The 27,487-nt window shown below is 34.1% G+C and overlaps 1 protein-coding gene across 4 annotated transcripts in view; it reads right to left on the reverse strand.

Annotated features, from left to right (window-relative positions):
• PRKAA2 (protein kinase AMP-activated catalytic subunit alpha 2) overlaps nucleotides 1–27,487 on the reverse strand; it is a 129,303-nt gene that overhangs the window by 40,139 nt on the left and 61,677 nt on the right. For 2 of the 4 annotated variants that reach the window (XM_077149521.1, XM_077149523.1), the window contains 4 exons: nucleotides 16,317–16,410; nucleotides 15,588–15,732; nucleotides 14,323–14,410; nucleotides 12,738–12,962 (listed from right to left, as the gene is read on the reverse strand). In XM_077149521.1, coding sequence (XP_077005636.1) covers nucleotides 12,738–12,962; nucleotides 14,323–14,410; nucleotides 15,588–15,732; nucleotides 16,317–16,410 — 552 coding nt within the window. Of the gene's footprint in view, nucleotides 1–12,737; nucleotides 12,963–14,322; nucleotides 14,411–15,587; nucleotides 15,733–16,316; nucleotides 16,411–26,575; nucleotides 26,709–27,487 lie in introns of those variants that run through there. The other 2 variants (XM_077149522.1, XM_077149525.1) reach the window with 2 other exon arrangements.

Consider the following 27,487-nt stretch of genomic DNA (forward strand, 5'->3'; position numbering starts at 1 on the left):
TCTCTCTAAGACAAGTCAGCATATGAAAGGGGTATAAATCTCCCTGGCAACATGGGACAGAACTCCTGGGATTTGCCAGGACCTGGCATCATGGGATTAAGAAAGCCTTCTTGATCAAAAGGAGAAAAAGAAAAATGAGGCAAAAGAATGTTTGAATGGCTGAAAGATTTCAACCAGAGTTGAGAAGTTAACCTGAAGGTTAGTTTATAGTTCATTGAGTCACTAGAAGGAAGTACCTGAAACTATTGAGCTGTGTGTGTGTTTCAGTAGCCTTGACTGTATAATTATATAGCTTTTACAATGTGACGATGTGACTGTGAAAACTTGTGTCTGATGCGCCTTTCTTCCAAGGAATGGACAGATGAATAAAAAAAAATATGGATAAAAAGTAAATAATAGGGGGGGATATAGGGTAAAGTAAATTGAGTAGATTAAAATACTAGTGTTCAATGAGAGACAGGGGTAAGGGGCATGGAATATATGAGTTTTTTCTTTCTTTTTTTAATGTTTTTTTTTTGTGAAATACAACATATTCTTTTTTTTTCTTTATCTCTTTTTCTGGAATGAGTGAAATGTTCTAAAAATGATTATGGTGATGAATACACAACTAAGTGATGATATTGTGAGCCACTGATTGTATACCATGTATGGACTGTATGTGTGTGAAGATCTGCCAATTAAAAAATTAAAAAAGAAAGAAATACTAAAGGGATTCCTGTAAGTTGAAAAAAATAAGTCAGAAATGGGATGTCTAGAGGAAGGCACAGAATTGAAGAATATGAGTAACAGTAATTTAAAGGAAAAAAGAGAGAGAAGAAAAATAATATATAGATCTGACAAATAAAAACTAAAGAACAAGATGGTAGAGTCAAGAACCACTTTTACAGTGATTGCTTTGAACATTATTGGACTAAACTCACCAGTTAAAGGATAGAGACTAGGAGAATAGATTAAAAACATAATCCATCTGCATGCTATTCACAAGAGATACATCTTAGAACCAAGGACACAGTTAGATTGAAAGTGAAAGGATGAAAAAGATCTTCTATGCAAGCTATATCCAAAAGAAAGCAGGAGTAGCTATACTAATATCAGACGAAAAATAGACTTTAAATGTAAAGATATCATAAGGGACAGAAAAGACACTACATATTAATAAAAGGGACAATCCACCAAGAAGAAATAACAATCATAAATGTGTATGTTCCTAATCAAGGAGCTCCAAAGTACATGAAGCACACACTGGAAAAGTGAAGAGAGCTACAGAAATATCAACAGAGTGGGGGACTTCAATACATCATTCTCCACTATAGATATAACAACCAGATAGAGGATCAATAAGGAACCAGAGAACCTAAACAATGGGATAAATGAATTAGATCTAATAGACATATATAGATCACTACATCCCAAAATACCAGGATATACATTCTTCCCTAGCACACATGGAACGTTCTCCAGAATAGTTCATATGCTGTGACAAAAACTGAGTCTTTATAAACTTAATAAGATTGAAATTATTCAAAGAACTTTCTCTGATCACAATGGAATAAAGCTGGAAATTAATAATCACCAAAGAAACAGAGCTTTCACAAATATATGGAGATTAAACAACATGCTCTTAAATAATCAGTGGGTCAAGGAAGAAATTGCTAGAGAAATTGGTAAATATCTGGAGAGGAATGATAATGAGAATATAACATATTAAAACTTATGGGATGTGGCAAAGGCAGTGCTGAGAGGGAAATTTATTGCCCTTAATGCCTATATTAAAAAACAAGAACAAGCAAAATTTGAGGATTTAACTGTTTACTTGGAGAATTTAGAGAAAGAACAGCAAACTAATCCCAACGCAAATAAGAGAAATAATAAAAATTAAAAGCAGAAATAAATGAACTGGAGTACAAACAAACAACATAAAGAATCAAGAAAACCAAACGTTAATTCTTCGAAAAAATCAATACAATTATGGACCCCTCAGTAGACTGACAAAATAAAAAAAGAGTCAGGATGCAAATAAGCAAAATCAGAAATGAGAAAGGGTTGTTACCATGGATACTGAAGAAATTTAAGAAGCCATAAGAGAACACTATGAACAACTATATGCTTACTTAGAATTGAAATGGATAAACTTCTAGAAACACATAAACAATCTATACTGAGACAACAGGATAGAAGATCTCAACAAACCAATTATAAGTAAAGAGATTCAATCAGTCATCAAAAATCTTCCCACAAAAAAAAAACCCCAGGATCAGATCGCTTCATGGAAATTTTATCAAATATTCCAAAAAGAACTAACACCAATCCTGCTCAAACTCCTCCAAAAAACTGAGGAAAAAGGAACACTACCTAATTCATCTTATGAAGCTAACATCACTCTAATACCAAAACCAGACAAAGATGCTATAAGAAAGGAAAACTACAGACTAATCTCCCTAATGAACGTAGATGCAAAAATTCTCAAAAAAATACTAGCAAATCGAATCCAAAACAACAAGTTAAAAGAATTATACATCATGACAAAGTGTGGTTTATACCAGGAATGCAATGGTGCTTCAACACAAGAAAATCAATCAATGTAATACAGTACATTAACAAATCAAAAGGGAAAAAAACTCATATGATCATACTGATTGAGGCTGAAAAAGCACTTGACAAAATTCAGCATCCTCTCCTGATAAAAACACTTCAAAAGGTAGGAATCAAGGGAAACTTTCTCAATATCATAAAGGGCATATATGAAAAACCCATAGCCAGCATCATACTTAGCGGTGAGAGATTGAAGACATTCCCCTTAAGATCAAGAATGAGACAAGGATGCCCATTGTCACCATTATTGTTCAACATTGTACTAGAAGTCCTGGCTGGAGTGACTAAACAAGAGAAAGAAATAAAAGGCATCCAAATAGGAAAGTAAGAAGTAAAATTTTCATTATTTGTAGATGACTTGATCCCATACTTAGAAAACCCTGAGAAATCTATGACAAAGCTTCTTGAGCTAATAAGCAAATGTGGCAAAGAGTCAGATACAAGATTAAAGCACAAAAATCAGTAATGTTTCTATACACATATAATGACCTCAGGAGACAATTGAGGAAAAAATTCCATTAAAATAGTGATGAAAAGAATCGGGTTTCTAGGATTAAGCCTAACCAGGGATGTCAAGGACCTGTACACAGAAAACTATAAAACATTGCTAAAGGAAATTTTAAAATGACCTAAATAGATGGATGCTCATGGATAGGAACGTTGGATGTCATTAAGATGTCAATTCTACCCAAACTGATCTACAGACTCAATGCCATATCAATCAAAATCCCAAAAATGTATCTGAAGACTTAGGAAGGCTAGTTATCAAATTTATTTGGAAAGGAAAGAGACCCTGAATAGCTAAAGACAGCCTAAAAAAAAAAAAAAGAGGAAAATGGGAGGACTAACACTTCCTGACTTTAAAGCTTACTATAAAGCCATAGTGGTCAAAACAGCATGGTCCTGGCACAAAGACAGAAGTTTTGACCAAAGGAAACAGAGAGTGCAGAATAGATAACCACATCTACGGACAACAGATTTTTGATAAGGCCCCCAAAGCCACTAAACCAGGACAGAATAGTCTTTTCAATAAATCAGCATGTCAACTCTTCAAGTAAAATTATTATCCTCCCCCTACTATGTGGGACATGACATTCAGGGGTTAAAGTCTACCTGGAAACATGGATATGAATCTCAAGGATAAGTATAGGCCCTGGTATTGTGGGATCAACAACGCCTTCCTGAACAAAACGGGGGGAAAGAATTGTAACAAAATACAGTATCAGTAGCTGAGAATCAAAGAGAGTTGAAACTCTATCCTGGAGGCTACTCTTACACAAGCTTCAGCTAGATATTGCTATTTACCATAGTTTGCCAAACATCAACCAAAACCATTCCTGCCAATCCTAAAGACACCTAAGACTCTGAGATTCTACAAAAGTTCCATGCACTAAGATTACTTTTCAGAAACCTACAACCTCTAACGGGTTCCTAGGCCAGATAAGTTCTGAAACCCAGAGGGGCTAGCCTCTCCAGGAAATCAATTAGTTACATCACCATATCCCATTTTATTGACAAACCTTTCCAAAATGAAAAGGTTACAATGGCACAGCTCAAATACCCCTAATTATTGGGAGAAGGGTCAAAGGAGAAGAAGGAGTTAAGACAGCGAAGAAAGGATTTAACAAATGAATATGACTGCTGAATCATTTTATTGGTATTTCTTTTAGTCTCTAATATTTTGGAGCAGCTAGAAGGAAAAATCTAAAATTGTGGAACAGTAACCCATACCAAATTCTGAAATCTGTTCTACAACTAATTGTTACAATGTACTTTGATATTTATTGCTTTTTCATATATTATATTTCACCAAAAAAAGATGTTAAAAAAAAATGGGCATGGGAGAATTGGATTTCAATAGCCAAAAGAATGAAAGAGGACCCATACCTTTCACCCTATACAAGAATTAATTCAAAATGGATCAAAGAGGAGAGTGCCAAGATAGTGGTTCAGCGAGGTGTGGGATTTAGTTCATTCTCCAGAACAGCTACTAAATAGCCAGGAACAGTACAGTACAACTGCTGGGGCCATGACAGTGACCGGACACACAGCGTACCCCAGTCTGCATCAGCTGGACTGGCTGCAAGTCCCTGCAGAATCGTGAGTGCCCCAAGCCATGGCAGCCGGCGCCCCTCCCCCACAGGCGGCTTCCCAGAGCGGAAAGCAAAGTTTACCAACAGCAGGGGCTGAGTGCAACTAAGCTTTAAGTATGGAATTAATTCACAAATTCTGACTACTAAAAATAGGCCCCCAGCTCAGGTGAACCTGGTAAAAGAGGAGGTTGCTAATTTTTGCCCTGGCGCTGAGGCAGGTCTGATGGAAAAAGAAAAAAAAAGAAACTGAGGTTTTTTGGATAGGATAGCACATGATACTTGAAAGGGTCTGGGCCCTGAAGGAAAGGAGGGGTCACATAGGATCTGAAGGTACGCAAAGCAACATACCAACTTATGCTCTTGATTGGCAAACCTAAGGAATGGGAGTCCTGCTCTGAGAAGGATTTTTCTCTTTCTTTTTTTTTTCTTTGTGGCTATGTTTCAACGGCTTGACTGCCTCTGGATACAGTGACAGGGCTTCTCAGGCTGCAAATGTCCCAGGCATAGGCAGAAACAAGCTTGTTTGAGAGCTCATCTGGAGTCTGTGCTTTCCCCAGGGGAGTGGTGGGGCCCAGCTCAGGTAGATTCCCTTCCTCAAGGAATTCAGACCCCAGGGCTTGGAAATTTGAAGCCATCAAAGCCAGCCTACAACCTCTCCTCTGTCTCCACAACGCCCCCAGCATGGTGAGAGGATTTGGAGAGACTGCCAAAGTTAAAGGGACCACATCACATTATGCTGGTGGGACCTATAGGCAAAAATCGCCATGTACTGGGCAAGACAGGAAAAACACCAAGTCCAGAGGCTTCACAGGAAAGTCTTTCAGCTTCCTGGGTCTCACTTTCAGGAAAAATTGACACAGGTGACTCTTTCCTCCTGACAGGAGGCCAGTTTGGTCTAGGAAAATCTGGTTGGGGTCTATAATACCTAAGTAGACCCTCCTAAGGGTGGGGTGAAAAAGGCACCATACAGGCAGGGCAAGAAACAAGAAAACAAGAACTAAAATTTCTGCTCTGTTAAACAAAACCTAAACTAGTGGTCCAGAATAAGCTGAACTGAATGTCAAAGAACAGATAGACAACAAATTCATCCAGCAAGAAAATCCTAGGTAAAAGAAACGAAAACAATCTCCAAAAGAAATGGATTAAGGTAATTAAATGCCTAGATGCCAGGAAAAAATAACCACTCTAGGAAAATTGAAGAAATGGCCCAGTCAAAGGAACAAACCAATAATTCAAATGAGATACAGGAGTTGAATTAATTCAGAATATACAAGCAGACATGGAAAACCACATCAAAAACCAAATCAATGAAGTGAGGGAGGATATAAAGAAGGCAAGGAAAGAACAAAAAGAAGAAATCAAAAGTCTGAAAAAACAAATCACAGAACTTATGGGAATGAAAGGCACAGTACGAGAGATGCAAAAAACAATGGAAACCTACAATGTTAGACTTCAAGAGGCAGAAGACAGTATTAGTGAGCTGGAGGATGGAATATCTGAAATCCAACAAGCAAAAGAAAATATAGGGAAAAGAATGGAAAACTATGAGCACAGGCTGAGAATCAAATGACAATATGAAGCACATGAATATACGTGTAGCGGGTGTCCCAGAAGGAGAAGAAAAGGGAAAAGGAGGAGAAAAATTAGTGGAGGAAATTTATCACTGAAAATTTCCCAACTCTTACTTAAAATTATAGATCCAAGAAACGCAGCGTACCCCAAACAGAACTGATCCAAATAGACGTACTACAAGACACTTACTAATCAGAATGTCAGAGGTCAAAGAGAAAGAGAGAATCTTGAAAGCAGCAAGAGAAAAGCAATCCATCACATACAAGGGAAGCCCAATAAGACTATGCATAGATTTCTAAGCAGAAACCATGGAGGCAAGAAGACAGTGGGATGATATATTTAAATTACTAAAAGAGAAAAACTGCCAACCAAGAATTCTATATCCAGCAAAATTGTCCTTCAAAAATGACAGAAAAATTAAAACATTTTCAGACAAAAAATCACTGAGAGAATTTGTGACCAAGAGACCAACTCTGCAACAAATACTAAAGCAAGCACAAGTGGCAGATATGAAAAGACAGGAGAGAGAGGTGTGGAGAAGAGGGTTGAAATGAAGACTATTGGTAAAGGTAAACAGAAGAAAAATTAGATGTGACATATAAAATCCAAAAGGCAAAATGGCAGAAGAAAGTACTACCCATACAGTAATAACACTAAATGTTAATGGATTAAATACCCCAATCAAAAGACAAGAATGGCAGAATAGATTAAAAAACAAGACCATCTATATGCTGTCTACAGGAAACACATATTAGACTCAAGGATAAACATAGGTTGAAAGTGAAAGGTTGGGAAAAGATATTTCATGCAAAAAACAATCAGAAATGAGCAGGAGTAGCTATACTAATATCCAACAAATTAGACTTCAAATGCAAAACAGTTTAAAAAAAAAAAGGAAGGACACTATGTATTAATAAAAGGAATGATTCAGCAAGAAGACATAACAATCATAAATATTTATGAGCTGAGCCATAATGCTCCACAATACATGAGGCAAACACTGGAAACACAGAAAAGAGAAATGGACACATCAACCACAGTAGTTGGAGACTCCAATTACCCACTCTCATCAATGGACAGAACATCTAGACAGAGGATCAATAAAGAAACAGAGAATTTGAATAATACAATAAATGAGCTAGACTTAGCAGATATTTATAGAACATTACACCCCACAACAGCAGGATACAACTTTTTCTCAAGTGCTCACGGATCATTCTCAAGAATAGACCATATGCTGGGTCACAAAGCAAGACTCAAAAATTTTAAAAAGATTGAAATCATATAAAACACTTTCTCAGATCATAAAGGAATGAAGTTGGAAATCAATAATAGGTAGAGTGCCAGAAAATTCACAAATATGTGAAAGCTCAACAACACACTCTTAAACAACCAGTGGGTCAAGGAAGAAATCACACACACAAAAAAATCAGTAAACATCTTGAGGCAAAGGCAAATGAAAATACAACATATCAAAACTTATGGGATGCAGCAAAGGCAGTGCTAAGAGGGAAATTTATTGTCCTAAATGCCTATATCAAAACACAAGAAAGGGCAAAAATAGAGGAATTAACTGTCCACTTGGAAGAACTAGAGAAATAACAGCAAACTAACCCCAAAGCAAGCAAAAGGAAAGAAATAATGAAGATTAGAGCAGAAATAAATGAAACTGAGAATATGAAAACAATTGAGAAAATCAACAAAATCAGAAGCTGGTTCTGTGAGAAAATCAATAAAATCGATGGACCCTTACCTAGGTTGACAAAAAGAAGAGAGAGGATGCAAATAAATAAGATCAGAAATGGAAGAGGAGACATAACTAACCACTTGACCCCACAAAAATAAAGGAAGTAATGAGATGATACTATGAGCAACTTTATGCTAATAAATATGACAATGTAGATGAAATGGACAACTTTCTAGAATGGCATGAACCGACACTGACTCGAGAAGAAACAGACGACCTCAACAAACCAATCACAAGTAAAGAAATTGAATCAGTTAATCAATTAACGAGCTCCCCAAAAAGAAAAGTGCAGGACCAGACAGCTTCACACGTTAAATTCTACCAAACATTCCAGAAAGAATTCATACCAACCCTGCTCAAACTCTTCAAAAAAACTGAAGAGGAGGGAAAGCTACCTAACTCATTCTATGAAGCCAACATCACCCTCATACCAAAGGCAGACAAAGAAATTGCAAAAAAAGAAAACTGCAGACCAATCACTCTAACAAATAAAGATGCAAAAATCCTCAACAAAATTCTAGCAAATCGAATCCAGGAGCACATTTAAAAGAATTATACACCATGACCAAATAGGATTCATCCCAGGTATGCAAGGATGGTTCAACATAAGAAAATCAATTAATGTAATACACCATATCAACAAATAAAAGCAGAAAAACTATTGATCATCTCAATTGATGCAAAAAAGGCATTTGACAAAATTCAACATCCTTTCCTGTTGAAAACTTCAAAGGATAGGAATAGAATGGAACTTCCTTAAAATGATAAAGGGAATATATGAAAAACCCATAGCTAACCTCATCCTCAATGGGGAAAAACTGAAAACTTTCCCCCTAAATCAGAAACAAGACAAGGATGTCCACTATCACCACTATTATTCAACATTGTGTCGGACATTCTAGCCAGAGCAATTAGACAAGAAAAAGAAATACAAGGCATCAAAATTGGAAAGGAAGAAGTAAAACTCTCACTGTTTGCAGATGATATGATACCATATGTCAAAAACCCCGAAAAATCCACAGCAAAACTACTACAGCTAATAAATGAGTACAGCAAAGTGGCAGGTTACAAGAGCAACACTCAAAAATCTGTAGTGTTTCTATACACTAGTAATGAACAAGCTGAGGGGGAAATCATGAAAAAAATCCATTTACAATTGCAACCAAATGAACAAAATATTTAGGAATAAATTTAACTAAAGAGACAAAAGACCGATACAAAGAAAACTACAAGAAACTGTTAAAAGAAATCACAGAAGACCTAAACAGATGGAAGGGCATACCATATTCATAGATTGGAAGACTAAATATAGTTAAGATGCCAATTCTACCTAAATTGATTTACAAAGTCAATGTAATACCAATTAAAGTCCCAAAAACTTAATTTTCAGAAACAAAAAAACCAATAACCAAATTTATCTGGAAGGGCAGGGTGCCCCAAATACCTAAAAGTATCCTAAGAAAAAAAAATGAAGTCGGAGGTCTCATGCTACCTGACTTTAAGGCATATTATGAAGCTACAGTGGTCAAAACAGCATGGTACTGGCATAAAGATAGATATACTGACCAATGGAATAAAACAGAGTGTTCAGAAATGGACCCTCTCATCTATGGAAAACTGAGCTTTAATAAGGCAGTCAAGCCAACTTACCTGGGACAGAACAGTCTCTTCAATAAATGGTGCCTAGAGAACTGGATATCCATATGTAAAAGAATGAAAGAGGATCCATATCTCACACCCTATACAAAAACTAACTCAAAATGGATCAAAGACCTAAACATTAGATCTAAGATAATAAAACTGTTAGAAGAAAATGTAGGGAAATACCTTATAAATCTTATAATTGGAGGCAGTTTTATAGACCTTACACCTAAAGCAAGAGCACTGAAGAAATAAATAAATAAATGAGAACTCCTCAAAATTAAACACTTTTGTGTATCAAAGAACTTCGTTAAGAAAGTAAAGGCAGACTACACAATGGGAGACAATATTTGGAAACAATATATCAGACAAAGGTCTAGTATCCAGAATATACTAAGAGATTGTTCAACTCAACAACAAAAAATACAGACAACCCAATTACAAAATGGGCAAAACACTTGAACAGACACTTCTCAGAAGAGGAAATACAAATGGCCAAAAGGCACATGAAAAGATGCTCAACTTCCCTGGCTATTAGAGAAAAGCAAATCAAAACCACAATGAGATATCATCTCACACCCACCAGAATGGCCATTATCAATAAAACAGAAAATGACAAGTGCTGGAGAGGCTGTGGAGAAAGAGGCACACTTATCTATTGTTGGTGGGAATGTCAAATCGTACAACCACTGTGGAAGGCAGTTTAGCAGTTCCTCAGGAAGCTAAATATAGAATTGCCATGTGACCCAGCAATATCATTGTTAGGAATCTACTCAGAGGACATGAGGGCAAGGACAGAGAACAGACATTATTTGCACAGCAATGTTCATAGCAGCATTATTTACAATTGCAAAGAGAAGGAAACAGCCAAAATGTCCATCAACAGACGGGTGGCTAAACAAACTGTGGTATATACACGCGATGGAAAATTATGCAGCTTTAAGATAGAATAAAGTTATGAAGTATGTAACAACATGGATGGACCTTAAGGACATTATGCTGAATGAGATCAGCCAGAAACAAAAGGATAAAATACTGTATGGTCTCATTGATACAAACTGATATTAGTGAATAAACTTGGAGAACTTCATTGGTAACAGAGACCATCAGGAGATAGAAATAGGGAAAGATATTGGTTAATTGGAGCTGAAGGGATACAGATTGTGCAACAGGACTGATTGTAAAAACCCAGAAATGGATAGCACAATACTATCTAACTGTAATACAATTATGTTAAAACACTGAATAAAGCTCAATGTAAGAATGACAGAGGGAGGAGGGCTGGGGGCACAAATGAAATCAGAAAGAAAGACAACAAAGACTGAGATGGTATACTCTAGGAATGCCTAGAGTGTATAATGATAGTGACTAAATGTACAAATTTTAAAAATGTTTTTGCATGAGGATGAACAAAGGAATGTCATTACTGTAGGGTGTGAAAATAGATGGCAAATTGATATTTTAAAATTTTAACTTATGTATGAAACTAAAGCAAAAAATGTTTATTTGGTACAAAATTTAAATTTTGAGTACTGCATTTCCTAATATAACTTATGCAGACAGGTTAATTGAGCACAATAAGTACATGGAACCTTGAGTAGGGCATGAGATTTTGTGGGTTTGTCCAGAGTGATGCCCTGATAAATTCCAGAGTGATTTGAACAGTGAATAAAAAAGTGTTTGCAAAGTTCCCTTCGGGGAATGGTGAGAAAGGGGGAAAACTCAACTTACCCAAGTTGAATTCTTGATATTCTCACAAGCAGTGGGGACAACCAAAGCAATAGCTGAACCCCCAATCTTGGGGTTTGTTCATATGAAACTTAACCCTACAAAGGATAGGTCAAGCCTACTTAAAATTAGGCTTAAGAGTCACCCCCAAGAGAATCTCTTTTGTTGGTTAGATGTGGCCTCTCTCTCTCAACCAACATGACAAGCAAACTCACTGCCCCCCACCTCGATGTGGGACATGACTCCCAGGGGTGTGGACCTTCCTGACAATGCGGGACAGAAATCTAGAATGAGCTGGGACTCAACATCAAGGGATTGAGAAAACCTCGGCCAAAAGGGGGAAGAGAGAAATGAGACAAAATAAAGTGTCAATGGCTGAGAGATTGCAAACAGAGTCAAGAGGTTATCCTGGAGGTTATTCTTACGCATTAAATAGATATCACCTTTTTAGTTAAGGTGTAATGGAGAGGCTGGAGGGATTTGCCTGAATATGTAGAGCTGTGTTCTGGTAGCCATGTTTCTTGAAGATGATTGTATAATGATAAAGCTTTCGCAATGTGACTGGGTGATTGTGAAAACCTTGTGTCTGATGCTTTTATCTACCTATGGACAGATGAGTAAAACATATGGATTAAAAAATAAATAAATAATAGAGGGAACAAATGTTAAAATAAATTCAGTAGATTGAAATGCTAGTGATCAATGAAAGGTTGGAATAAGGAGTATGGTAGTATGAATTTTATTTTCTTTTTGTTTCTTTATCTGAATTGATGCAAATGTTCTAAGAAGTGATCACAATGATGGATATACAGTTGTGTGATGATACTCTGAGTTACTGATTGTATACCAAGACTGGAGTGATCATATGTTAAGAATGTTTGTGTTTGTATGTTATGTTTAAAATAAATAAATAATAGGGGAACAATTGTAAAACAAATAGAGTAGATTGAAATACTAGTGATCAATGAAAGGGAATGGTAAGGGGTATAGAAAAAATAGGGGAACAAAGGTTAAAATATATTGGGTAGAGGGAAATACTAGTGGTCGATGAGAGAGAGGTGTAAAGGGTATGGTATGTATGAGTTTTTTCTTTTTATTTCTTTTCTGGAGTGATGTAAATGATCTAAAAAATGATCATGGTAATGAATATACTACTATGTGATGATATTGTGAGCCACTGATTGTACATCATGTATGGAATGTTTGTATGTTAAGAATATTCGTTTTTGTATGCTGTTTTGCTTTGTCAATTTAAAAAAATCCTTATAAAATAAAGTGTTATAGAGCTTAGTACAAAGAAGGTACTCAATTAGTGGTACTGTTATTAATACTAAAAACTGTCATAACAGTAACAAAAAGATCACCTTATGTCTTTGATAGTTGCTCGTTTCAAGGGGTCAACCTGCAACATATGCATCAGGAGAGTGGCAACAGAACGATTTAGATATTCTGGTATATAAAAAACACCCCCTCGGATCTTCTTAAATAATGTAGGTACGTGCTCATCATCAAATGGAAGAGTGCCACAAAGAAGAGCGTATAAAATAACACCACAGCTCCAGATGTCAACTTCAGGACCTGCATACAATCTAAACAGAAAGATGACAGCACAAACCCGAAATATAAATGTTATCTTTTCTCATTTATATGTACCCTGTTCCTAAATCTATACAGTATAGATTCAGTATATATATATTGATTTCCGAGGTCCTTAATGAAATCCATGGCTACTCCTCAACCATTCAATGGTTGTTCCCCACAGATAATATTCAGTTTAACCAACTAGTATTCAAGTGTGCCAACAGAAAATAGTACTTTATTTATTTGTAGCAAACTCATTTAACTGTAACTTACTAATTGACTAATTAAAAAACGTGAAACTTTTTATGGTTACTTTTTGATGGAAACAAAGTAGATGACCTTAAACTTGAAAAAAATACACTAATTTATGACTTATGCTTAAATCTTTTTTACCATAAATGAATGTATAATAGATTCTTTTCACTGGCACACCTGTGTTAAAGAATATCTGAAACATTAAATAACCTAACTAGTTCTGTCACATTCTCTCTGACAGTATTTACCCTTTACCGCCTTGAGTACCTACCACTTTCATAGCAGTAGGCTCCTGGGGCTAAGATTAGCTTGTCTGCTTGGCTGGAGATAACCTATACCTACAATGTTAGTCTTTTTTTCTTTCACCTTACTATAGCATTAAAATTCTTGACAGCATACTAAAGAACTCAAACCTGAGTCTGAGGTAACAAAATAAACTCCACAATTCCAATTAAAAGAATTTAATCTGTTTGTATAAAAAGTTGCTGTCCATCATTTACATCATTTGCTTTACTATCCAAACAGTATTATCTTCTACTTACAATATCTTTCTACGTATTCTCCTAGAAATCTGTCAACCTGTGTGATATACTTTATCATTGTTGAAAAACTTGAGTTTACCACTGCAATCTATATAAGCATTCAGAAAACATAACAGTAAATTACATAAGTAGTTACATATCCCCCACTTACACAGTTTAATTTCATGAAAGTCTAATTTCATGAAAGAAAATGGTCCCCCCAATCTGACTCTTCCAAAAACAAAACATAAAACACTCTATATGTTATAAAATAACATGCAAAGTATTACTAAAGTACTAGGTCTGATAAATAATAACACTAGATTAAACTTTTTAAGAAATGCTTTATCTGTACTTTCCTAAATTAAAGAGGTATGTTAAATCAAGCCGTTTCGGTCATTTTTTAATAGGAAAAACTCCTTAAATATAATCATAACAAAATCTAAAAGAAATATTTCTAAAAATTTTAATATAACCATTCTATCCTTCAATTGTGTTAATCTTGTTTTCCAAAATGAATATATTATAGTTAAATGCTATCAGAATGAAGCCAAGATTACAAAAACCTTACTCTTCATTGATTTATTACTACCTGCCAGAGATGACTTCAGGTGCTGCATAATTTGGGGATCCACAACTAGTACGCAGAAATTCACCATCTGACATCATATTAGATAACCCTGAAAATAAAAGTAATATTTATCTGCTGCTAAATATTTTTAAACGTAAAAGTAAATCATTTTCAAAGTCATTTGAAATAACGTTTTGGACTTTGGAAAGAAACCCTTTCAATCTGCTTATACCATGACAAAAAAAGCTAAAGCACAACACGCTAAATTAAGATGCTGATCCACTTCCCAAAATGAGGTCATCTAAATTATATTAAGCTTGCCAAAAATAAAAGCATCAAAATATTATTCATCTATTTCTACAGTAGAAAGAAGTAAAATAGAGACTGCTACATTTGTATACAATGCTTTCAAAAGTGCTTTTTAAAATCTCTAAGTAAAAAATCAGATAAGTCAATTTAAAAACACAGTGTTCCAAAAGTTTGATTTTTTTTTAAGAAAGCTTAAATCAATGTAGAAAAAAATAACCTTACTATACCAAAAATTTAGTTAAACTATACTAATAAATAAATTCCATGATTTGGAGTAGGAAGAGAAATAGGGAAACTAATTTCCTGTTTTTTAGATTAAAAACAATGTATAGGCAAAAACGTAAAACAGACAGTGTTGAACTTGAGGGCTTTCTCATCTCTTTCTATAACCTCACACTTTATAATCCTTTCCCCAAACATCTTACTATGGTACCCTTTCAAGGCATGTTTGCCCTGGAAAGTGTTCAGAGCATAAAAATTACATTTCACCTTTATCTTGTATCACTGATGAAAACTCCTATTCTCATTCTCCAGTTGTTAGGACATATGCTATCCTGTGATCCACAAACCTCTCTATAGGTAGATTCAGAATGATTTATATATAAAACTGCCTGAGAATTTTCATGTGTATCTGTTTATGTGCATTTACCAGGAAGAATGCCCAAACTTTCATCATTTTTTACAAAGGGGTCTGGGACCCATCCCCTGCAAAAAAGTTATATATAATTTCCTTAAGAAGAATATAGACTGCACTGATTTACCTTGACTATAGCCCTCTATCTTTTAGAGAGGAAACTGCATTTTTTTAAAGTGTGTTTAAATGAAAAGACCAAGCTAATGGGGAGACTGTGCAACTAATCCTTTCTTCATGTACAGGATTCACAATGTCAACATTGAAAGGTCTCAGTTTTTTAATGGTTTTACTGATATCCTTTAAAGGTAGGTATACATTTCTGAATAGCCCTCAAGATATGTACCAAAATCAGCTATCTTGGCATTCATGTGTGCATCCAATAGCACATTCTCTGGTTTCAGGTCTCGATGAACAACCATATGCCTATGACAGTAATCCACAGCAGAAAGAATCTGCTGAAACAGTCGCCTGGCTTCCATCTCTTCAACCTATCAAGTTAAAAAAAAAACTACATTAAGAATATCTGGGATATCTGCATAGCAAGAGTTTCAGTTTCACAATCAGCCTTAACATAATGATTAAGCTAATTAGAATTCTGTTGGAATTCTCAAGAAAACAATAAATAAACCAAAAAACCTGCATCAAAGCTCAACATGTCAATCAACTTGGTTTTTCTCTACCATTAGGCAATAACACTGAATTTTCAATTAATAGTTACTAGACGAGCACAATGTTTTGGGGAATCAACAATAAAACATCATCTAAAATAGAACTTATTTGAAAGTGGTGAGTAAATGAAATAATTGTAGCTTCAACATCATCTTATGAACAGATTTTCCTGTTTTAAAAGCATAGGAACTGTACTGGCAACTAAGTAGAACATATTTCCTAAAATCAACATTTTGAAAGATATATTATTTAAAAAGGCAAATCTGTCTAATATTCTGTATACTTGGTTGGCCATTATTACAGAAACAACCCTCATTTTGAAATACCATGTGGTTTGCTATTTTTTGACACTGTTCTCTTTTTTAGCTTAGGTTATGAGTGTACCAGGTAGTATGTTACTCACCCGTCCATGTTTACAGATGTAATCAAATAATTCACCACCAGACACATATTCCATTACCATAAAAAAATCCGTTGGAGTGCTGATCACCTGGTATCTTTTATGTAAATGAAAAAGAATTTAGAAGTGTCACTTTATCCAAAATCAATATATAAAATCTAGTGTATATACCTATTTTTGTTATAATTTCACATTCCAGTGTTTTACAAAATATTAAATGTCAACAAACTACATAATATTATGAAAATAATCAAAGATCTATGAACAGAGAACTCTATAAAATTCATTTACTTCCTGAGAATAATGGACTGTCTGTCCTTCAGATCCTCTCTTTCATGTTTAAAGAACCTTTCAAAATCCTTCATTCTTCAGCAACTACATTAAACACCCAATATTTTTGGACATGTGAAATGATACAAAAAGAATGTAATCAGCAAAATCCAAAAAGTGAACAAATGACCCTTTCTTCAATGAAAAAAATGTCAATGAAAAAAGGGAAAGGGAAAGCTATTGATTAAAAGAGAGAGAGGTGCTCCAAGATGGTCAATTAGGGAGAGGCTGGGTTCACTTTTCTGCCAGGGGTAAGGTAGAAACTATCCACAACCACAGATATGGGGGCTGTGGAGATCGGAGGAAGTGCTCTACAACACCCAGGAAAGTAATGAAGGAAGGGACAGAGAAGATGTGATGATATATTGTGAGTTATCCCCCACAGCCCCAATTTCCAGGTGTCTACTCTCAACTCCTCCAGGCAGAAAGCAGTGGCTTCTCCATTCTCTGGCCAGGGGCAGCTCCAGACTCAAAGAGCAGCTGAGGTCCACTCTCCCCAAAACAGGGTGGGACACAATCTAGAACTGTACCAGTTTTTGGCTAGCAAATTTGAACTACTGGAATCACTGGTGGTTTAAACCCATCCCACTCGGCCTGGCTACATCATTGTCAGGAGTTCTCAGGGAACTTCTCAGTCTTCTGAGGGCTGAGAGGAATAGGTTTCCAAAGACCACCATTTGCTGGCAAGTGAGGAAAGCACAGCTTCAGGAAGGCATCTAAAAGACTTTTGAGTGAAGAGGGCCATATGCTGTGTAAGTCAGGAAAGTACTCACTTGGGGGAACAGAATTAAAGGCTTTTTTAAAAAATATTTTTATTTAAGAAAACAAATAACACAGTGAGAACCACCAAAAACAGATATGCTTAGTTAGCTTAACCATAGGCATATTTAAATAAAGCATCCAAATAATCATTGTAAAACCTGTGTTTGCACAGTATGTTTTATAAACCAATTTAAAATTAAGGCAACAAGAAAAAAAATCTACAAATTCAGATAGCAGAGTTTCTTAAATTCTAAATATTAAACAGTAACTTATGCACCATTTAATCAGCTGTCAAAACTGTAAATAACAACAAATATCAATGTTGCTATAGCAATGACCTAGGTTACTAAACATTTTCCTGATTTCATGACAATATAAAGATACAAATGTTAGAGTCGAGAGGCTACATGGGAGGTCACTCTTATACATGCTTCAGTTAGACACTGGTACCTATCATAACTTGCCAAACCCTAACGAAAACCATTCCTGCCAATCCTGAAGAATACCTAGGGTATTATATAAGATTCTACAAAGGTTCGATGCACAAGGAACAAAATTTACAATCTCCACATGGGTTCCTAGGTCAGGTAAGTTCTGAAACCCAGAGGGACCAGTCTCTCCAGAACATCAACCAGTTCCACCCCACTATCCCAACATGAAAAAGGTAGCATGGACAAGGACCAAATACCCTTAAAGACTGGAAGAAAAGTCAAAGATGATGGTGGAGTTATACAGAGGAGGTCAGGTTTAACAAATGAGTATGACTGCTGAATCATTATGCTAATTACTTCTTTTATCCTCCAGTACCTTAGAAAAGCTAGAAATAAAAACCTAAAATTGTGGAATTGTAACCAATACCAAACTCTGAAATCTGTTCTACAACTAATTGTTGCAATGTACTTTGAAATTTATTGCTTTTTTGCATATGTTTGTTTTTAATTTATTTTATTTATTAAACATACCAACAAACAAATGCAAGCATTCTTACCATATGATCATTCCATTTTACATATATAATCAGTAATTCACAATATCATCACATAGTTGTATATCCATGTACTTATTGTGCTCAATTAAGCTGTCCACATAAGTTATACTAGGAAATGCACTAGTCAAAATATAAATTTTGTACCAAATAAGCATTTTTTCAGTCTCACACATAAGTTAAAGTTTTAAAATTTAATTATCATCTATTTTCAACACCATGCAGTACTGACATACCTTTGTTCTTCCATATACGTTATTTTTCACAATTAAAAAAACAAAAAAAGAGATCCTACAACTCAATGATAAGAAGACAAACAACCCAAATTAAAAATGGGCAAAATACATGAATTGACAGTTTTCCCAAGAAGATATAGGAATAGCTAAAACACATGAAAAGATACTCATCTTTATTAGCATTAGGGAAATTCAATTTAAAACTACAATGAGATGTCAATATCACATCTATTAGAATGGCTATTATTAAAAAAAAAAAGAAAAGAAAAGAAAACCACCAAGTCTTGGAGTGGAAGTGGAAAAATAGGAACACTGTTAATAAGAACGTAGAATAGTAAAGCTGCTGTGGAAAACAGTTTAATGGTTCTTCAGAAGCTAAGTATAGAGCTGCCATATGATCTGGCAATCCCGCTACTAGATATATATACTCAGAAGAACTGAAAGCAGGGACATGAACAGACACCTGTACACTGATGTTCACAGTGGCAATATTTACAACTGCCAGAGACAAAGACAAACCAAGTGTCCATCAACAGATGAATAGATAAACAAAATGTGATATAAACATACAATGGAATATTATGCAGCTGCAAGAAGAAATGAAGTCATGACACGTGGATGAAATGAGGATATTATGTTGAAGGAAATAAATCAAGACACAAAAGGACAAATATTTATGACTTCACTAATATGAGCAAAATCATGGTGTTATATATCTAGAACGGAGGTCTCCAGAAGATAGAATGAGGGCAGACTTTGGGGAGATGATGCTTAATTTGTACAGAATATGTAATAAGGTTGATTGTAAATGTTCAGAAATGGATGGAGATGATGGGAATGCTTTATAGTGAGTGCAACAGCAATGGTATGCAGATGAATTGTGGTTGAAAAGGAAAGTTTACAGGCTATATGTCACTAGAAGGAAAGCCAGAGGATGAAACGTGGGATTGTATAACATAGTTTACCCTGTTCAGGGTGAAAATGTTCTAGAATTGATTCCAATAATGAATGCACAAATCTGTGAATAAACTAGAAGGTACTGACTATGCACTTTAGATGAACTATATGGTATGTGGATCTACCTCAATAAATTGTTTCAAAAAAAAAAAAGTAATTAAAAAGATGTCCTGACCAATTATGATGTATAGGTTTTGTTTTGGTCTAGTTTCAAACAAACCAACTTTTAAAATAATTTATGAAATAAGAAAGTCTGAATAGTGACTGCATACTTGATGTTACTGTTAATTATTTTAACATTTTAAGTGTGCTAACAGTATTGTACTTATGTTATTTAATTTAAAAAAGAGTTCTTGAGCATTTAACTTTTAAAGTAAATATTGAAGAATTTACAGATTAAAAATAAAGTTTGAAATTTAATTCAAAATAAACTGGAATGGAAGATGTGTCAGGAAGACAATATGTTGACAACTGTTAAAGCTGAATGCCAGATGCATGGAGCTTTATTCCTTATATATACAGTGAAAATTTTCACAATAAAAGTTAAATATGTATATGTGAGTATGTATATAAGTATATGTATATATTCCTTGGCACTCAAAGCTAAGCCCAATAAAAAATAAAAACCTGAACTTTATTTGACAAAATTTTTTCCTAAAAAACTACAACTTTACCCTATACAACAATTTTACCAAAGTCTTGAACACTTTGTAAATGAGTTAAATATAACTTGGGTGTTCTCTAACAGAAGGTTGAATTTAACCTTTATATAAGTGGACAAGTATTCCAGTTTTTTTCATTGGTTACTTTGTTTATAAAGGACTTTAGCTATTGGTTGATTATGAACCAATATCTAATTTACACTAAGTTAACTATCTAGAGAGCCACTAAGTACAGCTATGTAGTTTTTTGGTACTTTGTTCATCCAGGCGGAGCACCTTTTATTAACGTGAACCAAAACAAATATGCGCTAGCTCGTGGGTCTGATTACTACTTCCCATAAAGAAAGGAAAATGACCAGGAAGTTGTAATACAGTAACATACTATAAATTTAAGAAAGGATATATAATGTATAAATTAAATACTTGTCCCCTTTCTTTCCAACATGAAAAAGTTAGAAAAGGCAGAGAGCCCAAATACCACTAATTATTGAGAGAAGGATCAAAGTAGAAGGAATTATCAGAGAAGTTAGGAGTTAACAAATGAGTATGATTGCTGATCATTAGTCTCCAGTGTCTTGGAGTAGCTAGAAGGAGAAACCTAAAATTGTGAAACAGTAAACCATACCAAACTCTGAAATCTGTTCTATAATTGCTTGTTACAATGTACTTTGAAATTCATTGCTTTTTTGTATAATGTTCATTTCACAATAAAAAAAGGTTTTTCAAAAATAAATTAAATACTTGAAAAAATAAGATATAACTATAATATTAAAAATTAGAGTAGAACTATTCAGAAGGAATATTTATGATAGCAATCATTACTCTATAGAATGAAACACAGCAATGTTTACCACTTTATATAAAATAAATAAATATAAATGAGGAAAGTTGAGACTATTTCAAATAAACTGCAGAAAGGGAATTCTACCTAGCAAAAATGGTTTTATAAAAGCTGTCCTGACAGCCTCCAAACTCTAATGAAATAAACTGAATAGTGTAGGGCAGGAGCCCAACTCACTATGTGATGATCTGATTAACAGACTTCTCAATCTCTGTTTTGCTCAATACATCTTTGTGGAATAAGAGAAAAGAATTGATGAAATACCAATCGATAACTTTAGGTGGTGATTCCCCATAGTATATCATAGTCTTTAACAGATATTGTTGGATTAAACTACTTCATGAAACCTGAAACCCTACTGTAGTCACTGAAGCCATTCTAGAGCAATAAAAACCATAGCTAATATTTAATGAGCACTTACTATGTGACAGGCATTATGCTAAGTGCTTCACGTTACTTCATTAATCTTCATAAATACTTCATGAGATACTATTTTTAGTACTACAGTTAGAAAGACTGGACCTTAAGAAAGGGTTAAAAAAAACAGACCCAATTATCTCCAAACTGTTACATGATGACACCATGTTTACTGGGTACCTGCTTGTATTGCACTGAGTACCTACTAGATGAGATCAGTAGTTCACCCTCTACCTGTGGAAACCAGACATTACACAAGTATTCTTTTTAAAACACAAATCAGATCTTGTGTAGTCATCTAATTAAAAATCTTCAGGGTCTTCCTATTGTTCTTAGGTCCTGAATTAATAAGGCCCCTACTTAGCTCTCTTGTCTTATCTCTGATTCCAAACATTGTAGTCACATTATTCATTTTAGATATTTGATCATGTGGAGCTTTTTCCTGCCACTTGGTTATAAACTGCTTCCACTAACCTGAACCCTTTAACATGACACCTACACCATCCTTCAACTGGTTACTAGTTGTCCTTTAGAGCTCAACTTAAAGGCCACTTCTTACATCTATGACAGGTTCCTTTTTGCTCTTACAGAAGCATTTCCCTTATTTTCAGAGCATTTTCCTTGGTTTATAACTAAATGTTCATTATTATGATTATTTGATTAGTAAGTGCGCAGCTAGCAAATTGCCTGTAACAAAATAGGTATTCAAATAAATATATGGTGAATGAATTAGTACTTTGTAACAATGTGAGCAACTTGGAACCAGAATCAGAAATATACGAGATTGAAAAATTATAGTAAATCTTCAACCAATAAAAATTTTAATTAATCATAATGGGGTAGAGAGAAAGGAAAACATGACTTTTAGAAGAAGGAAGTCTTAAAAAAATAAAAATCCTGTTTTTTCTTTCCATATGAATATCCTTTTCATATGAAGATATACTAACGATTTAGTAGAAAGGGCAAATTCTAGGATTATGTTTTAAGCCTGGCCAGAGTAAATAAAATCTTCAGCATTCTCTAAAGTAATAATTACTTATATTGAAGCATTATAAGAATAATTCTTTATATTGAAGTATTATTACAGGAATATTTATATTGAAGATTATATTTAATGCTGGATTAAATATATGCCATCATTATTTTCTCAATACAGGAAAAAATAAACCAAAGTACTTTTCTAATTAAGCAAAAACATTCAACTACCCAGAAAAATCTACACCCCAAGCATTCTAGATGGCCAAGTTACCTGTATTTTTGGCAACATCTATATAAAACTCAGAGAAAAAGAAATCCTTCTAAAGATAGACAAAACTCAACATTCGTGAGTGTACCTCATATAAAATTTCAAAATATTTATACACAGGTGTTTTTTTTTTTTTTTAGTTAAAACTCAAATTCAACATTCATAGAAATGTTGTAATCATTATACTTAGTTCATAATACTCTCTTTGTTGGTCCATAGAAAGGGTATTTTTTTATATATAATCTTTGGGGACTTAAATTTATTGATTCATCCATATTGTATTTTGTTATAGTTATTCAATTTAATCATTCCATAATAGTCCACTGTATTTATTCATCTACTATCCTGTTTATTGAGAGGCTACTTATCAATCAGTACCACCATTAAAGGTTATTTAGGTTGTTACTACACTTTTGCTATTATAAACAGCACTGCTATGAACATTCTTGTACACCAGCAAGATTTCTCTTTGGTATATTTCTATGAGTGAAGTCACTGAGTATATGTGAATATTGAATTTCGGGAGATAATGCTACCTGTTTTCTAAAGAAATTTAAGGAATATATAAGATAGATTTCCATATTCTTCAACACTTACAAAATACCATATGCATTTCTTCTTTATGAAATGCTTGCTTATGTGTTATGCTCACATTTATTTGGTTGAGGTACTATTCTTATTTTGTGTACACATAAAGAATAAAACATTTTCTATGACATTCTAGAATTTTAAGTTTTTTTTAACTTTATAAAAGTATATATTTTCAACAACCAATTCAAATTGAATTTGGCTTTCAATTCCTTTGTAAATAGATCTGCACATATGTATTTCAAAGAATAATAACCTAAAAAATATATGTGAGTATATATACATATATATGAATCTGGGTGTATGTATACACATGCAATATAATTATAATGCATAAAGAAATTAACAAATCCTAAATGTAATAAAATACACTATCAGTTTCTGGATTAACTTATAAAAATTTTATATTTTTATTGAATTAGGATTAAAATAGAATCCATGTATTGCAAATAGTTGATATCTCATTTTTTTTTTTAATCTACAGGTACCCTCTCCTCTCTGTTTACTTTTTCCTCTCATTCTTTGGTTGAGAAACCAGTTGATTTGTCCTGTAGGGGATTCCAAACTATCAATCTTTAAAAATAATAATAATTTCTACATAATTTTTTTTAATTAAAGAAGTCACAGATTTGCAGAAAATACAGAGTTCCCATGTACCTTTGCAATTATTTACACCTTGCAGTAGTGTATCTTTATTGCAACTGATGAAAGAATATTAATGTAATAATATTATTAAACTATAGTTCATAGTTTACCTTAGAATTTACTGTTTGCATTTTATACTTCCAGGGGTTAAAATTTTTATGCTAGTAATATATAAATTTCCCCTTTTAGCGATATTCAAATATATATTTCAGTGCTGTTTGTTACGTTCACACTGTTGTGTTACCATCACTGTCATCAATTAATAGAACTTTTCCACCACCCAAATGGAACTTCTATACCAATTAATCATTAACTTACTATTCCCTAACCCAAACCCAGGTCCTGATAACCTGTAATCTGGTTTCTGACTTTATGAATTTCCTTATTACAACTATTTTGGATCACTGAGATCATTCAATATTTGTCTATACCTGGTTTACTTCACTCAACAAGATTTCTGCAAGGTTCATCAATGTCACACGTATCAGAACTTCATTTTTTATGGCTAAATAATATTACTCTGTTTATATATACCACATTTTGTTTATCTGTACATTAGCTGATAGACACTTGGGTTCTTTCATCTTTTGCCACTTAAGAATGTTGCCCAATGAACACTGAGCAAATATCTATTCAAGTTGCAGCTTTCAATTCTTTGGGTATATATCTAAAAAGGGGGGATTTCTGAGTCACATGGTAATTCTATACTACCAGACTGTCTTTCACAGAAGAACTGCACCATTATATACTCCTGCCAATAATAAATCAATATGCCTATTTCTCCACAACCTCTCCAATGTTTAGTATGTCCTGTTTTTTTTAGTAACAGTCATTCAAATGAGTATGAAATGGAATCTCATGGTTTTGATTTTCATTTCCCTAATGGCTACTGATGCTGAGCACCTTTCATGTACTTTCTGCCCATTTGTACATCTTCTTTGGAAAAAGGTCTATTTGAATCTTTTGCCCATTTTTAAATTCTGTTGTCTTCTTGTTGTGTACTTGTAAAATTTCTTTAAATATTTTTCATATATTCCTTATTGGATATGTATTTTCCAAATATTTTCTCCCATTCGGGTAGTTGTTTACTTTCATAATGAAGTTCTTTGATGCACAAAGTTTTTCATTTTGATGATGTTTCATTTATCTATTTTCTTCTTTTTTTGTTCACATTTTGGGCATAAAGTCTAAGAAATCACTATCTAACACAAAGTCTTAAACATCCTTCCCCATGTTTTCTTCAAGAAGTTCTGTATTGTTGGTTCTTTTTTTTTTTTAACATTTTTTTAAACTGTGAAATACATATTTAAAAAAGCAAACATTTCCAAGGACATTTTAACAAGCAGTTATAGAAGAGACTTTAGAGTTCGGTATGGGTTACAGTACAGTTCCACAATTTTTCCTTTTTTCTTCTAGCTGCTCCAAGACACTGGAAACCGAAAGAAACCATCAATATAATAATTCAGCAGTCATAATCATTTGTTGAACCCTATGTTCTCTGTTAATACTCCTGTTCTTTATTTTCTTTTTTGTGAAAAGTAACATATATACAAAAAAGCAGTAAATTTCAAAGTGCATCATAACAATTAGCTGTAGAACAGACATCAGAGTTTGGTATAGGTTACACTTCCACAAGTTTAAATTTTCACTTCTAACTTCTCTAAGGTACTGGAGATAAAAAATATCAATATGATGATTCAGTACTCATAGTCATTTGTTAAACCCTACCTTCTCTGTATAACTCCACAATCACCCATTCTAACTTTTTCATGTTGGAAGGGGCTGTCAATAATATGGAATAGGGGATGGGACTAGCTGGTGTTCTGGAAAGGCTGGCCCCTATGCACTTCAGGACTTACCTGGTCCAGGAACCCATGTGGAGGTTGTAGGTTTCTGGAAAGTTACCCTAGTGCATGGAATCTTTGCAGACTCATATATTATGCTAGGTATTTAGAATTGGCAAGAATGGCTTTATTTGGAGTTTGGAAAGTTATGATCGGTAGCAATGTCTAACTGAAGCTTGCATAAGAGTGACCTCCATAAGAGCCTCCTGACTCTATCTGAACTCTCTCAGCCACTCATACCTTATTTGTTACACTTCTTTTCCCCCTTTTGGTCAAGATGGCTTATCGATTTGGGTGTTTTCAATGTCTGACACAGTATCTGGAGTTTCGCTGGTGACAAACTTTAATAGGTCCATATTTTTTTCTCCAATCTCTCAAGGGGCTTTGCCAATACTTTTTGATTATCTGCTTAATATACTGAAGGGTGTATCCAGGCATTACATTAAGCTACACAGGATTAAAGACTCTCATTCTTATTCTGGGCTCCCTGTGTTTGGATGGTTTAAATTACCTATCCAGACAGGTTGAATCAGATTATATGCTACTGAAAATTTAGTTTCTGGACAAAATAAACCTTTCTTCCTTTGGTCTCAAAGAGTAGGTGAAGTTCTAAAACACAGGCAATGTCTTCCTTAACCCTGTATTCTGAATTACCTTAACCCCAACCTGAACAGCTTCATTCTTATAAGTATTTTCTAAATGAGACCATACAATATTTGCTCTTTTGTTTCTGGCTTATTTTGCCTCACCCAATGTCCTGCAGGTTCACTCACATCGTTGCATAGCTCACCACTTCTTTGTCCCTTTTACTATATACACTGTCCTTGTCTCTCTCTTTTTAGCTTTTTACAAAATTTTTAAAATGCAGTTTATTATTGTAGATTATTCTTTCTCTTGATATAACCTGGATTGAAAACGAAAGAAAAGCACATAGGAACATCACATGTTAGTTAGTAACTCAAGGTATAAAATAATTTTGCACAGCAAAATATGTAAAAGAAAAGTAACCCACAAGATTTCTGTATATTTATTATGGTTAGATTTACTTTTCATTATTTTTTTAAGACAGGATGTCAGTCCCTGAAAATAATATTTACTGATTATTGCCCTCAAAACTGTGGATTGTTTAAAGCTAGAGAAAATCCAGTTCTGCACCACAATAAAACAGTAAAAAAAATCTGCATCATCTTAAAACTGCAGTATAAAAATGGCATTAATGTCCCTGTCGCTTTATGTCTTTACATTTGAAGTCTGTTTTGTCTGATATTAGCATAGCTATTCCTGCTTTTTGATTACAGCTTATGTGGAACATCTTTTACCATTCTTTCACTTTCAATCTATTTGTATCCTCGTATCCAAGATGAGTCACCTATAAGCAGCATACAGAGGGATCATATCACTTAATCCATTCTGCCAATCTGTATCTTTTAATTGGTAAATTTAGTCTGTTAGCATTCAAAGTTATTACATTAAAGGTATTTCTTGAATCCACAATCTTATCCTTTGGATTTATTCATCAAGTCTATATCTTCTTTACCCTCTTTCACTTTTTATCCTTTAAGTTACCCTTACTGGTACTCTTCAATTCCATGCCCTCCTCCAGACCTCTCTCTCTTGTCTCTCTTTTTTTTTTCAGCTGGCAGAACTCCCTTTACAATCTC

The sequence above is a fragment of the Tamandua tetradactyla genome, chromosome 2 (genome assembly GCF_023851605.1).
Source record: "Tamandua tetradactyla isolate mTamTet1 chromosome 2, mTamTet1.pri, whole genome shotgun sequence".
Classification (NCBI taxonomy): domain Eukaryota; kingdom Metazoa; phylum Chordata; class Mammalia; order Pilosa; family Myrmecophagidae; genus Tamandua; species Tamandua tetradactyla.